General features: G+C 39.0%; 5 protein-coding genes across 5 annotated transcripts; 3 read left to right on the top strand and 2 right to left on the bottom strand.

Moving 5' to 3' along the window:
• Nucleotides 1-4,003: 4,003 nt before the first annotated feature.
• MELLADRAFT_45678 (uncharacterized protein) lies at nucleotides 4,004-5,867 on the bottom strand (the record flags this gene model as incomplete). Its single annotated transcript, XM_007416990.1, has 5 exons — nucleotides 4,004-4,288; nucleotides 4,367-4,473; nucleotides 4,584-4,861; nucleotides 4,933-5,589; nucleotides 5,698-5,867. 5 exons carry the CDS (start codon nucleotides 5,797-5,799, stop codon nucleotides 4,188-4,190), a joined length of 1,245 nt encoding a protein of 414 aa, XP_007417052.1.
• A 1,061-nt stretch (nucleotides 5,868-6,928) lies between these two features.
• On the bottom strand, nucleotides 6,929-8,080 carry MELLADRAFT_73343 (uncharacterized protein; the record flags this gene model as incomplete). Its single annotated transcript, XM_007417010.1, has 9 exons — nucleotides 6,929-7,083; nucleotides 7,156-7,202; nucleotides 7,285-7,313; nucleotides 7,378-7,402; nucleotides 7,466-7,493; nucleotides 7,561-7,606; nucleotides 7,695-7,825; nucleotides 7,903-7,924; nucleotides 7,993-8,080. 9 exons carry the CDS (start codon nucleotides 8,019-8,021, stop codon nucleotides 7,054-7,056), a joined length of 387 nt encoding a protein of 128 aa, XP_007417072.1.
• Nucleotides 8,081-8,283: 203 nt separating this feature from the next.
• MELLADRAFT_53960 (uncharacterized protein) lies at nucleotides 8,284-8,999 on the top strand (the record flags this gene model as incomplete). The annotated part of the gene is made up of 4 exons (XM_007416996.1): nucleotides 8,284-8,307; nucleotides 8,445-8,529; nucleotides 8,610-8,881; nucleotides 8,958-8,999. The coding sequence occupies 4 exons, from the start codon at nucleotides 8,284-8,286 to the stop codon at nucleotides 8,997-8,999; spliced, it is 423 nt and encodes a 140-aa protein (XP_007417058.1).
• A 1,659-nt stretch (nucleotides 9,000-10,658) lies between these two features.
• On the top strand, nucleotides 10,659-11,888 carry MELLADRAFT_94172 (uncharacterized protein; the record flags this gene model as incomplete). Its single annotated transcript, XM_007417023.1, has 3 exons — nucleotides 10,659-11,118; nucleotides 11,205-11,399; nucleotides 11,470-11,888. The coding sequence occupies 3 exons, from the start codon at nucleotides 10,659-10,661 to the stop codon at nucleotides 11,886-11,888; spliced, it is 1,074 nt and encodes a 357-aa protein (XP_007417085.1).
• Nucleotides 11,889-12,947: 1,059 nt separating this feature from the next.
• Nucleotides 12,948-14,444, top strand: MELLADRAFT_94171 (uncharacterized protein; the record flags this gene model as incomplete). Its single annotated transcript, XM_007417022.1, has 8 exons — nucleotides 12,948-13,097; nucleotides 13,171-13,277; nucleotides 13,345-13,462; nucleotides 13,553-13,623; nucleotides 13,683-13,828; nucleotides 13,911-14,064; nucleotides 14,142-14,217; nucleotides 14,301-14,444. The coding sequence occupies 8 exons, from the start codon at nucleotides 12,948-12,950 to the stop codon at nucleotides 14,442-14,444; spliced, it is 966 nt and encodes a 321-aa protein (XP_007417084.1).

The following is a 14,444-nucleotide window of genomic DNA, read 5'->3' as shown; positions in this document are numbered from 1 at the left end:
ATAAGCAAGTTCTTGTTTGGCAATCCTCAATCTCATCAAGGACCCAGTCAATCTTATCAGCAAGTTCTTGTTGTTGATATTTGAAGATTTAGAATTATGAGATGAAAACAACCAAATAAGTAATTTTTCAAGCATCTGATTTTTGTTCAGATAAGTTGGACATCAAAAAAAGATTTTGGTGAAGGTCTCTCAATCCATGAGTCCCAAGTAGGGTATGCTATCACTACGCCAGATCACTAATTTACCGCTGAGTTCAGAAAATTGAAACTGTAGAAAAATATCACCAATACAGGGGAGGTCAGAAAAATTTGAAAAAATAATGATTCAATTCATGGGTGCTGTCCCCTCATTTTGCATATTTTTGCATATTTTTGCCATGATTTTTGAAGTCTCCCCAAACCAAAATGCTCACAGGGGATATTATGTCAGAAACTCAAATTTGGTCCAAAACTAGCAATATTTGGGCAAAAACCTCCAAGCACAAAAATATGAGTATTTTTGTTCAATCATCTGAACACTTGCAATTTATGGAAGCCGCATGATGTCTCTACAAGGTTTATTAAGGTGCTGAAGCCATTGTAGTTATGACTTCTATGCTTATATATGGTTTCTGCTGTGTACGTCTCTTGATATATCTCACCCATTATTGGAGACACACAGCTTTTTTGTGCACACAAACTGTAGATCCAGAATGTGGAATTCAGAATGTCAAGACATTACATGTGTTGGAGAAAAATTGATGATTTTGTTGGTGTTGCAAGGTCACTGTCTCTCTACCTGCCAGTTTTGGACCAAAATTGGGTTTCTGACATTATTTGCATTGTGGTTGTAAAAATATGAAAAAATATGCCAGATGATTGGAATGCACCAAAGGGCCCAACCAATATTTTTTCATATTTTTCTGACCCCTCCCAGATTTTCCATAATTTTCTATGTCTTCTCAATTTTCTAAACTCAGCGGTAAATTTTCAATTTGGCGTAGTGTATGTCTATTCACTGAAGGAGACAAAGTACCTGAAAATTCTAGGAAGACAAGCAGTTTTTAAGACAGAGAAAAGGGAAATAGTAGTATTCGGGGAATAAAATTGTCAAAGAAAATCAATTGGTTCATTCTTATAGGTTGTATTATTATAAAGTTTGTTTTTATTACTCATACAGTGCTTCATTATTGTCTTGATTTTGGAGTTTATTGGACTTGAACGAGTCTAATTATTGTTCTCTTTACTCTGCTGAAGTTGATAAGGCAGTGATGAGAATGTAATGGAGAGTCTGATGATTTGGCCAAACAGGGTCGTCCAGGGTTGGCACCTGTTCACTGAGGCTTGTTTTGGGTCATTTTGGTCAATTTTGTCAATTTTGACAAAGTGACTCAAGTCACAGGGGCCAAAATTGATGCTCACATACATGTGAGCATTTACGGGATACAAAGTAGAAGCCGGGCACGTGCCCGGCTTCGTGCCCAGATTTTTTTTGGCAGTAAATTCAAATTCTGGGCCCGGACTTTTGCCCAGAAAATCAAAATTTACTGCCAAAATAATTCCGGGCACAAAGCCGGGCACGTGCCCGGATTCTACTTTGTATCCCGCAATTGTAGACTTTTTTGAATTCTCCAAAAAAGATCCATTTTCTTTCAGATTCATTCAATTTGCAATTTTGGTTGTGTTCAGGTGATCAGCCTGTGTTGCTTATATTTTGCTTGACATTTCTTGAGAAGGCCCATTTTCATCTTGGATGAGCAATAACTGAGTCCAGATGAGTACTTGCGATCAGCTCATGAGTCACTGCATACTCAGCAATTTGTTCAGAATGAAAATGAGCACATGAACTATACCTTCCTCAGGCTTCATTTCTTAGTGAAGAAGCCTGAACACGGGTGTCCCTTTTGAGCTGCTCAGCAAATACTCAGTAGCATCCCTTGGCTGAATCGCTGATGGCCCAGACTTCCCTCAGACTTCTTTGCTAAAGAATGAAGCCTGATAAAAGAGCCATCCCATTTGCTCAACTAATCCTCAGTGATTTTCCCTGGATAAAGCTGTTCACACTGAGGGGCTGAGATCAACTGAGCAGCCCCTCAGCCAATACTCAGTGACATCCTTTGGATCCCTCTGATCCCAGGAATTCCCCTCAGGACTAGCTGAGCAGCCCCTCAGCCAATGAGCAGTGGAATCCTCTGGATCCTTCTGATCTCAGGAATGCCACTGAGGAATAGCTGAGCAGCTCAGTTGAACTGAGCAGATGGGCCTCAGGCTTCATTCCGGAGCCATGAAGCTTGAGGCAAGCCTGGCCCTCTGTGATCCGTCCAAGAGATGCTGCAGAGACTTAGCTAAGGGAATACTCAGTTCAGCTCAGCCCTTAATCTAATCATTAGTGGTGTCCCTTGGAACCTACTGAACCAGGGAATGCCGCTCAGGATCAGCTGAGCAGATGGATCAGCCCTTCCTCAGACTTCTTTGCTCAGGAATAACGCCTGAGGAAGGCTTAGTTCGTCTGCTCAGTTCCTGTTGATCACAAAATCAGTTGACAAGCAGAAAGAAATAGGAAAGAAATGGGAAAGAAATGGGAAGTAAAATTGAACAAACATTGAAGAAAACACAAAAATTTCAATGCTCACACCTATGTGAGCATCTGTTTTTGCCCCTGTGAGTGGCACTTTAGAGCCACCGTACCCTAAAGATGGTCTTAAGCAGGGAATGGCAACCAAAAATGCAGATCTGAGGTTCTTTGAATGGAAGGCCACATTGGGCCACACCATGCTAGGCCATGGCCCTGGCCACGCCCTGGGCCCCGAAAAAGCCGCCGGGTGTGAGCGTGACCCTCACCAGCCCCAGCAGGTGTGAGGAACGCCAGAGCTCTGTCGACTGGCTGTCAGCGGAGTCTAATCATCAGGTCTCGATATCGAACCGATCTCAACTCGAGATCAATCCGATACTTCAAAAATTTGGAGATCGGTTCGATATCAGGCCTGTCAAAGAGTTGACCCGTGGTGTACTGTAAACAACCAGAATTCTTCCCCTGCCTTCCCTCCTACTTCAGACCAGATATATCAAGGATGTCGACCAACGTTGAATCAAACCCACCCTCACAATTTTTCGCCGAAGAGGTCATCACCAATACCGGCTCAACGGCTCGTGATCATTTGGCCAAAGATCGTAATTGGATGCAATGGGTATATAACTTTAAGCCGTTGCTTGATGAACGTACCAAGAATGAAATCTGATATAAATAAAGGAAATCACAGAGTCGTTTAGGTTCTAACCTTTCTGCTATCGGCGTTCTACTTTGCTTTCGAGTCTCATTGCCTTCTCTTCCTGACCATCGTGCAGGAAGCGCTGATTGGCCAGTAAGTCTTTTCCAACTCTTATAAGGTTTTTTTGAGACAGAATAAACGACTGATTCAGCAGCTTCTTCGTAAAGGTAGGAATTGTTTTCTTTGTAGTCTCAATACTCTCGATCATAGTTGGTGTACTAGAATACTGGCAAGTTCATTCTCAAATGGCTCAGAAGAAAGTGATCGCTCATAGCAGTCCGTGAGTCCGTTTAAAGCCATCGTTTTTCAATTTCACGATCTGACCTTCTTGAGGATATACCAGGCTTACACAAGCGGCAATAACCGCTGTATCACTCCTCGTCATTGGTGTATGTTTGGAGAGATACATCACTCAAAATCATTTGACTTAGATCCATCCGGAGGGTTTCGGATTTGAGGTGTACACATTATTTTCTCATCATTTGTTGTTCAACTTTGGTGATTTATCTACATAATTTCAATTCTTTTTGTACTCTTAACCTTTTGTAAGTAGTGTCATCTGACTAATTTGGTACAGTTTGATGCTTGATCAAAGTCTACTGAACTGGAGATTGTGATTTCTGTCCATGTTGCAGTTGATGATGGGTGTTGCCATTGCTTAGGATGATGTCAAGATTCACAAAGTGTGAGGCTGAAGACTATCAACTGACAAGACCTCTTACCATATCAATCATTTTCAATAAACATAACCATGGCAGAAAGTTAATCAGGTCAATATGACAATGATGTTGATGTTGACATTAATGATACCTTGATTTACAAAAAAGTCACTTGATGCCATGTGACACATGACATTTCCCATTCTCTTACTATTCGAATACTGTGGCATAAAAGAACACGAGACTTGTGATATAACTATAAAAAATAATGGATACACAATTCATTTACCGGCATTTTCAACCCCTTGACCTTCAGCTCCAATCGCATCCATATCTAAGGGAAACGTTAATATCGCAGCCACTCCAGTGAGTTCACTGAGTCCTGTAGATTTTCATTGATCTTGATTAGTGAAATAAAACAACGAAAATCCAAAGGCTTAGATAGCTAGTTTCACTCAACTTGTACTAGATGCATTCATACTTGAGAATACCATCACTGAACCCCCAAATTGTTCTACTTGCTTTGATAATTCCATAAATTTCTTACGCTTAACTGGATCTGAGTTCCTATTCCACATTAAAAATTTATACCAGATGAGGCAAAAAAAGTCAAGTTAATATACCGAACTTTTACTAGTTGCAGACCCACCCGTAAGCCGACGAGATGTGTGACGTACCGAAATAACGAATCACTAATCATTAAAGTTCCAATAGCTCCAAAATCGGCAGCTCTATCAACATGACTTTCGCCATAGCAAGCTTTTTGTTCATCAGATATAAGTAATTTATCAAACTTTTCAAGTGCTTGAATTTCTTTTGTATATTTGGTTCCTTGAAGTTGATTAGCAATCTGAGGTGAGCTTAACACTTCAGTAAGTGATTTGACATGCGCAGAACTGATCGGTAATCGTTTTACTTTTGATTTAGATGACATTATCGCTTTATTTCCGGTCCTCTGAATCCAAACAACGCAAGGAAAAAATCAGAAATTAAATCCATTTGACGTAGATAGATAAAATCCCATACCACAGCTTCTGCAAAGACCCATTCATATGCCAAATCTTTCGCCCCTCCAGGGCTAGCGAAGACAATAAGCTTGAGATCGGTAAAAGGAAAATATTTGATCATTCCATCATAGATTTGACGATGATATTTATCCATCGCTTTATCAGTTCCCGAACCTTGTCCCGTTTTCTTTTTCTGAGCTACATTCACTTCTATCCGCTGTCTAACAGTCGTAGTATGCGATCCTATTAAACATATCGTTGCCTTTCCTGACTCATCGCATAGAACGGCTCCTACATCGGCACCTGTTGCTCCATCCAGAGACTCTTGTATCCGTTGAAAATGAAGTGAGTCCCACCCTTGAGGACCCTTGATGATTGTAAAAGTTCGACCAGCTTCAATATCTAATGTATGAAATGCGCCCATTTTGACATGTTCATTGGGTTGAGAGATAGGTCCAGAAACATGAAGTATGGCTGTATCAGGCGGAGGCTTGTTGGGGTTGATCGATGCGCCGCCTTCAGAACCATCCGCTCCATCTAAATCTACACCCGAGTAAGCTATCTTCTTCACTTCGATCGTCAAGTTAAGATGAACACGACGTGATTCTTTATTTCCACTCGTCGAGTTGGATTCACTAACGATCTTCCGTACGGCTGATGATCTAACTTCGTCCCCCTGTCATGTATTGCGCATATAGTCAAAGCGGGGTAAATCAGTTTTAGAAAGTCACTTGAGCTGCTATACATTTGATATTTGAGAGTGCATATCAACATTGGTACTAACGATATTGATAAGATTGTATGCATGCCAAATATCTTCATCATTCTGAGCTTCTAAAGTCATCGAACCTTCTCCTTTACTAATCTTGTATCCTTTCTTCTTCATCGTGAAAATTTGATTTCGTCAACCGGCTGGTAGTGCTTGTAGTATCGTTCTTCGTAAAACAGAAGTCGAGTTTAAATAATCAAGGACGAGTTTTAAGCGATCCACAGTCATGGAGAAGGCCCGAAATGGCTTGATTGAAGCAGTGAGAGTCCAGAGAAAGGGAGATTGAAACTTCACCGCCTGCCTTCAAACTTGTGACACCTGCATTCATGTCACAATTGTGAAATATCCATATGTCACATATAGTGACTTCCCCCTTCCCACTTCATACCGTCAAACCACATTGCGTTGGTCCAATGTGTACTTCGTCATGCACCCAATGAATATGTGCCTGTTGCGTTTGGAAAATTCAGATTTCTGATCAGTGATGAATGAATATCACTGCGCCCCCCCGTAGGAATCCCCGTAGGAAATCCTTCGCAAGAACCTGAGGAAGGAAATTGAGGTGACCCAGGAGCAGTAACAGAACAAGCCATCAAAATTCAAAGCTGTCCCTTTTGAATATCAGGCCCTTCTTCACTGACTGTTTGCACCGTTCAGAGGCAAAAAAATATTACCTGTGGTATATGTCTGGTATAGCTTCACCAATACTCAGCTCTTCACACGACATGGGCAGTGTGAACCCAGGCACGTCTGAGCAATTCTAAATTTGGACTAGTCTGAGGGCAAGGCTAACCCCCAAGTCGAATATCTTCCTTGCAAAAGTGAATCCTGCTATGATTGAAAAGAGAAGAAGTTCCCTGACTGCTTGAACTTTATCAAAATGATTCCAATAGTAAAATATTACGTATATTATTGATATACACTTTTGCTGTTCTTCCACCTTGTCAGAATCGAACTAACCAAACATTAAAGGATGACCACGAAGTACAAATGAGGATGAGATTGTTATGAGGTAGCAGAGGACCCATAAATACTAACTTGCCGGTGAGCTTCTAAAGGTTGATTGACTATTATAAGATGAGGCATCTTGACAGTACGATCAATTGTTTTTGTTCTTCTTGGCCGAGTTCATACATTACCAAGCTTCTCGAGCGATCTTGACTAATTGGTGATAAGCCAAGAAGACCAGAAGGACCATGACTGGTAAGATGACTAGCCAAGTACTTGTTACAGTGTTGTACAATTTGCGTCCTGTGAAGACAAGGTACCAGAAAGACCTCATCAAATAAAGTCCAACTCCAGAGTGAAAATGTCATTGGCAAGTCTTGATCAAACCTGCACCTGTTATGAAGAACGCATTGTGAAAGGGTGCTACTTTGCGTTCGATTTGAGCATCGGGTCCTAAACAAATGTCAAATATACTTCAGACGACTTATACATCAACGTAGCCAAAGCTTAATGAAATACGCTTACTTGAAACGGTCGATTACAAGATGTGCACACATAAAATAACGTCATGGCTAAAGTTTTTTCAGAGGTTCAGATGAAGTTTCTTCCAATCAGTTGGATATAGATGAAGGAGTTTTTCAAATCAGTACCAACTTGAAAGATTCCGTTTCGATTGGTCTTGACTAAAGTATAAGTTCAGAGTTTCGTCAAGACGCGTTTTCCCAATTATATTTGTGATTGGCTTACAAGAAAACTGCCTCTCGATGCTCGCCTACAAACGAGAAAATTCAGTTTGATTAATCTGTATCATTGAAAAGAGAGTATCAAAACATACAATAGGGACATGTGATTGTCGCTCGTGGCTAGTATCAAATATTAAAAAGAAAAGTTAACCAAAGAAGATTTCAAGAAACTAACAAAAAAACTCACCAAAGTAGGATCCGTATTCAAGTCTTGTGTAACCCCTGCACTTTCTCTATTATAAACACAAATCGATTTTTTTGAATCAGATTGAATTAATTATATCTTGATTTTTCTCATAAAAAAAAGTATAAAGACTCAACTTGGAATCAGCCATTAAATCATTACGATAAACCGACCATTTCTCACCACGTTCTTCTTCATTAGGAGAAGCTTCTTCAAAATAAACACAATTCCTACAAGCATAAGTTAAAATCTTATGTACTTTATCTGCCTAAAATTTCAATTCATCTCTACGTTAAAATTTTATCATTCAATTGCTCTTGATTAAAAACTTTTTCATCGTCTTACCCTTGGATAAAGTAAATTGGCACTATTGTATTTTGAAGAGAAGATGAAGTTAGATTGATTTATAAAAAATTCGGGTTTCGATGTGCTTACCAGTCTCGACAAAAACGTAAACTTGACATTTTGAAAAGGATTGAATGTGTTAAGTTGAATCAAATCGAATGAAGCGTGAATCAGGTTCAGGTTGGAACTCGAATTTCACGCGAACCAAGTTCCTCGTGTACTCTCACGTGACACTCAAAAAGGCGATAAAAGCATATACCGACATGTTACTATCGCGGGTAGAATGTCTGAAGTCACTGTTCCACAATCCAATCAAGTTTGTAATCTCATCAATTTTTCAAAATCAAGCTCACCAGATCAAATATACCAATTTAAACCAAGATGTTGGGACTCAAGGCACGGATGGTATGTGATGATGGCCCCTTCTAGAAAGTCAGAAAAAAAACAAATGCTCAAAGAATCGGTTTTTCTGCTTCGATGTAATTTGCGATGCTTTGATTGGTCAATAAACTACGATTTGGGATGGGAATGTACGAAATCAGTTGATTATCGATAATTCAGGTGGATTAGTAGCTGAATGTATCAATGTTCTTAAATTCAAAGGAAGACAAGGTCATGCAAGAATAGGTAAACTCATCATCAATTCATTCATCACATCCTATAAGAGAGATCACTGATCATTTTTTTAAAAAAACTTGTACTTATAGGAGATGAAATAGTATGTGTCATCAAAAGAGCAAGACCGATTCCACAAACCACAACAGGACCATCATCATCATCATCGAATTTATTAGCATCCAATAAAGTTAGAAGAGGTGATATTAGAAGAGCAGTGATTGTAAGAACTAAAAAAGAAACCAATCGATCGGATGGTAAATCGATTAGATTTGATGATAATGCAGCTGTACTTTTAAATAATAAAAAAGAACTTTTGGGTACTAAGATCAATGGGGTGGTAGCTGCTGAATTAAGAGAAAAGGTTGGTTCATGCTTCATTATTATCTTTTGGTGCAAGCTGATTCTTGATTTCTTTTGTGTCTTCTTTTTTTTCGTAGGGTTGGGGTCGTATTATGTCATTGGCATCTAGGGTTGTTTGACTAATGTTTCTTAAATTTGTTTGTTTTTTCTTCTTACTCAAAAAAAAAATTGTAAAAAGATTGATACCACAGTTTATATTGGTTTCCTCAGAGTAAGGCCCGTATTTGATAATTGGTAATTAAAATAAGGAAAGCCAGGCACATGTAAAAGATATCATGAAGTGATTTGAGCAAATTCTTTTAGTCCTGGTGATGATCTTGAGAAGAATTTTAGCTTCAATTTATCAATTCTGAAATGCAGTATGCAAGTATCAAATTTTTTCCTATTTACTATGCTTAACGACTGATCTAAAAAAACTATGCATCTAACCAAATCTCGTTGGCCCCATATCCAGGATGTTGATTAGGACATATTGCCATCTTTCATGAGATGTCCTTGTAGTATTGCTTATGTTTTGTGGCTTGCATTCAGGTTAGAAGAGCTTTCACAGTTGTTAGCTTTCATACACTACACCAAAATTTAGTACTTCAATGTTATTCACATACTATTCAAAGTGGTGCTTCACTTCGACTGTCTAGGGAATCAAGCTTGATGAGATTCCTAGTATTTCCATATCCATGCATTTATAAAACCCATCATAGTCTTCAGATACGCACAGATAGAAACGGTAAACTCTGGGTGACTTTCTTTAAGAATAATGTGATTGGTCGATAATCATGAAGTGGGTTCTGTTGACCCTCTGGCTGGAATCAAATGTGAATCAACTCAACATATTTATCGATGATATGTTGTACACGAATCTCCTTTTTATGTATCCACCAAGACTGCGATGTATGTGTAAACCTCCTTTATTGATTTCTACTTTCTTTGCCTTTTCTGGCTTTCTAAGTTGATTGAAGTTGAAAGTGTCGCTGTTGCTTACCCTCATGTTTGGGTCATAAACTGGATTCATTATGTACAATCAGATTAAGAATATAAGTGGTTTTTTGATGATGAATTGATAGTTTAGTAACCTTGATGATGATCCTACGTAAGAGAGACTCTGTCCAAAGCTCCCTACTGAGCCATCTCTTCTAAAAGATCAGAGTCCTCTTTCCTTGACGCTCAACTCCACTGCGATTTTTCAGTCGAGTGTTCTGAAATCAGGTCTCTTGCACAGAGAACTTTGATGGTTCTATTCTGGGGTTCTCTGTGAATCGGATTGCTGGGTAAACTTGAAAGATAACTTTCACTTCTCATTAAATTATTTAAGATCTTCAATCTTTTCAGATTGAAATCTTCTCTTCACAGCACAGCAACAACTGATCTTAGAAGTCATTTGAATCTTATAAATCATTTTGATTTCAAACTGGGGTTCACTTGATTTCTTATCTGTCAGATTGGAATTTAATTTATCATTCTAAAGCTGTGAAGTCATCGTCATCGTCATGGGCTTGTTTTCCTTTGAAGATGATCTGATTGGTTGGTGGAGGTGAGATGATTTCTGTTGACCGTTTAGCTAAAATCTTTCCAACATCGTCATTCTTGAAATCGATTCGAGCCCAGTTTATAAAATCACTCAACGCTTTCATCGCTCCTATCTTCTCAATTTGCTGATATTTCTCTTTCTCCTGTTTCTCTCAAATCGTCCTTTCGAAATCATTAAACCTTGACTCTCAATCTCATCCAAACCATCTTCTTTGAATTCAAATACATTTACATTTAATTCGATAATAGTCATGGATAGAATCTCAGGCATAAAATCTGATTATAGGATTCATAATGTTGATAGTGTTGACTTTTCTGGTGTAAAGTCTTTCAACTTCCCATTCCCAGCCTTGGTCAAGATTTTATCCTATTTATTTCATCTTACTCAAACTTTAGCTTTAATCTTAGTCTTAACCTTTGCAGACTTGATCATCACCATCTTAAATGTCTTAACACCTTCTCGTCGTATCGGTCAAACTGTTCCACTTCCATTTTCACCTGATAGGCCTCCTCCTTTCTTTGAATATCCATTTACAAATGTGATGTGTCAAGTTGCTAAAGTTTTGGGACCTGAATGTCCAGAATGGCTTAGAATTTGGTCGGTTTGGGATGGGATTTATCTTGATGGGAAATGGAAGGAGGTGAATGTTGAGGAGGCAAACAATGGATCTCGAAGCCCTTGTCCGGCTCTCAATGCATTGGCCAATCACGGTTTGTTTGAACAATCCATTATCTTTTACTCGAAATTACGTCGTTGTTCATTCCCTTCACGTGTTCGTGACTTATCACCTGTTCAGGAATTATCAACCCATCCGGTCGAGATTTATCTTTTCACCAAATCACTTCCGCTATCAGTCGAACCTACAACCTATCACCTACCATAGCCATGCAGCTCTTGTTAGGCGCTTACCCCATCCTGGACGGTCGTAAAACTATCAACTTATCGGATATATCAACTCATGGTGTTATAGAACACGATGCAAGCTTATTACGTTGAGTCCTATTTTGATATCACATGTTTCATTTTTTTTGATGCATTTCTGATGGATTTTGAAATCATAGGTCCAGATATTTACGATCCCGATTACAAGGGTTTCAAAGACACTCAGTCTCGTCCATGGTCTGATCTCATCAACCGATTTATTCCAGCTTCGCCATTACCTCTAACACCAAAGGATCTGTCACATGCGCTGACCATTCGTCGCATAGAATGCGCTAACAAGAACCCTTGTTTTCATCGCGCTTTGAACTTTGACCTTTTCGGCAGTGGTAATTGTGGTTTGATGATCGAAATCACTGATGGAAAAAGAGATGAGATACGTACTTGGGCAGGTATTGATGGAATTGAAAGGTTTGAACCTCATTGGAGACCTTCTTGTCGTCAAGCTTTTGGGGTTAGCATTCTACGTGCTCAATACTTAATGGCAAGGATCGAGTTACACACGGGTACAAGTTTTGGTCCAAGACCTAGAAATGTTTGAGACCCTTATGAAAGATGTATTGGACACTATGTTTTGGTATCTTTGATTCCAAAACACAATCCTTTTTATTTAAATCGTGTTTATGTCTTTAGCAGAAGTGGAGATGAGATTCAGAAGGAGGTGATTTTTTTTGCGAAAGTATTGAAGTTTTGTTTTAAAAAACAATTGTCAACGTATGCAATTCTATCATAGTGTAGTATAAACTCATTATGATCGTATCGAAACAGATCGAAACAGACAGTTTGATTGTTTCCTGTTGAAGTGGAGGTTTGTGTAGGTTTGTGTGGATTCACAGCCGACATTGGTCGTTCCGACCAAGATGTATAAAGATTTTGTCGTAGTTCAGGACAGTTGAAAATGTTCAATCGGCGAGTAGCGAAGGACCCTTGAATCTTGTTTTTGACAAGTCTTTTTTTCTCGTTTGACCAAGCGTCCTGCTAAGTTCAATCAAAAATATTTCCAACGCCCGTAAAGGGATTCTTTCGTAAGCTTTAAATTCTTGCCGAGCCTCGACTCTGCTGCGGCGATCCCTGTTATTGAGGCATGGTTGATAACCTGTGTCGGATCGGCTGAGCGAGGTTCTGGGTGGCATCTAGAGCGATGTAGAGTCCCTGACATTCTCCGCGACTATGTACAACTAGGCTCACCCACATGTTCTGCCCTGTTGGCCACCGGCGCAGTTGGCTGTGGCAGGCTGTGGCCATATTTTGAGCCAGTTACAGTCGCCACGGTCAGTCGTGAGGGACCTTGCGCGGTACGCTCTTCTTGTCTGGAGCAAACATTCTGGAAGACTGGCATTCTCAGAATGTTGCGAGATTTCTAGACAAGCTCGGCATTGTGGGGTCTTCGGAGACAAGACACTCGCCCTCATGTTTCTTTGCTTCTTTGAGGAGTATAAGAACACACCCTTGGAGTCCCAGCCAGCGCTACTCGTCTTTTTCCGCGTTTCTCAATCTTTTGAACCTTTTTTTCAATTTCAATCTGTGTACATACCTCTTTTTTCATCAGTGTATCTTTCTTAGTTTTCACAAGATGTGTAGTCCAATCTTTTCTTCCTTGATGATCTTACTCATGCTCACGTTCACCGAAGCAAAAGAAAAGACAATTGATACTTCACCATTGAAATTAGCGGTCAAACCGAAATGTGGTACCTTAGAGTCTCCTCGTTTTAATAATTTCAATACTGGTATCAATCTAGATGACATCAAAGTAAATCCTTCTTAATCAAAAAAAACAATCTTATTAAAAGGTTTTAATACTAATCTTTGATTTGAACATTTAGACAATTTACGGGTTTGGCGATAGCTTTATGGCTAATGGACAACAACAAGGTGGGGTTGCTCCTCCACTCGTACCAAATAAGCAAAACCCCAAGAATCCCAAGATTGGGTAAGTGAATTATAATAAACTTCATAAAACCGAATCCGTATTATCATACTTTTTTTATTTCCGAAAGTGGTCGTGCTTCGAATGGGATGGTATATATCGAACAATTCGGTAAAGAGATTAACGCTGTTGTAAGGGACTATGCTCGAGGTGGTGCCTCTGTTTCTCATTTACTATCACCTACCAACGTAAGTTTGCAAATTAGAAGAGTACTTCTTCCTTACTTTCTTTCCCTCAAAAGAAATTGCTGAGGATGTTGAAAAATGAACTTTTTTTAGATAACACAATCAGACATGATTGAACACGTTCAGGTGTTTCTGGATCAACATAATAACATCACCGCAGCCTCGTAAGTCTCTCAAATCTTCTTCAAATTAGATTCATTCACTAATCCTTTGATGAACACAGAACGCTTGTCATGATATCCTATGGAATTAATGATTGGGCTTCTGCCTCTCGTCGTGGTGAACACAACCTTACAGGTTCTGCCAGAAAACTGATCCATGAAACTAAAAGGTTACTTAAATCTGGCTTTAGAAATGTAGTAGTTCTTTGTGAGTAGGAATATTTCATTTGATAACTTGAATCATCTTCTTTTTAATTGAAACTGATTTGAGTTTAATTGATCAATCAAAGCACCTCCTATGATTTCTGAACCATTGGAAGGGTTTAATAATTTGATTTGGAATGATTTAAAAATCCTTAGAGAAAAGTTTCCATCTACTCAAATTGGATATGTTGATTTTTCTGAACTTTATACTGCTATCTTTTCGGATCCTCAATCTTTTGGGTCAGTTCTTTTTTTGTTTCAGTTTCAGTTATGATTTGATATTGAAGTCTAACAAAATCTCATTTTTTACATCACAGATATCAACATACTACTTCTTGTCTAAAGAATCAAACCACAATTGAAGGTGCATGTTCAAACCCAGATGTCTATCTCGTAAGTTATTCATAACCATATGATATATTGAAGAGAATCATAGATGATAATATGAGGCTAACCATTCTTGGGTATTATTGTAGCATTATCTTCCGGGTCATCCTCAAAAACTCACACATGGACTTATGGCCGAATGGGCTTATGATGTTTTAACGACCTGTACCTCTGATTCAACAAAACCTCACATTCATACTACCAAAGCACCAACTCTTCAAGTATCAAGGTGA

The sequence above is a fragment of the Melampsora larici-populina genome (genome assembly GCF_000204055.1).
Source record: "Melampsora larici-populina 98AG31 unplaced genomic scaffold MELLAscaffold_67, whole genome shotgun sequence".
Lineage (NCBI taxonomy): Eukaryota > Fungi > Basidiomycota > Pucciniomycetes > Pucciniales > Melampsoraceae > Melampsora > Melampsora laricis-populina.
The sequence above is the reverse complement of the archived record's forward strand: the minus strand, read 5'-3'. Positions and strand labels throughout refer to the sequence as shown.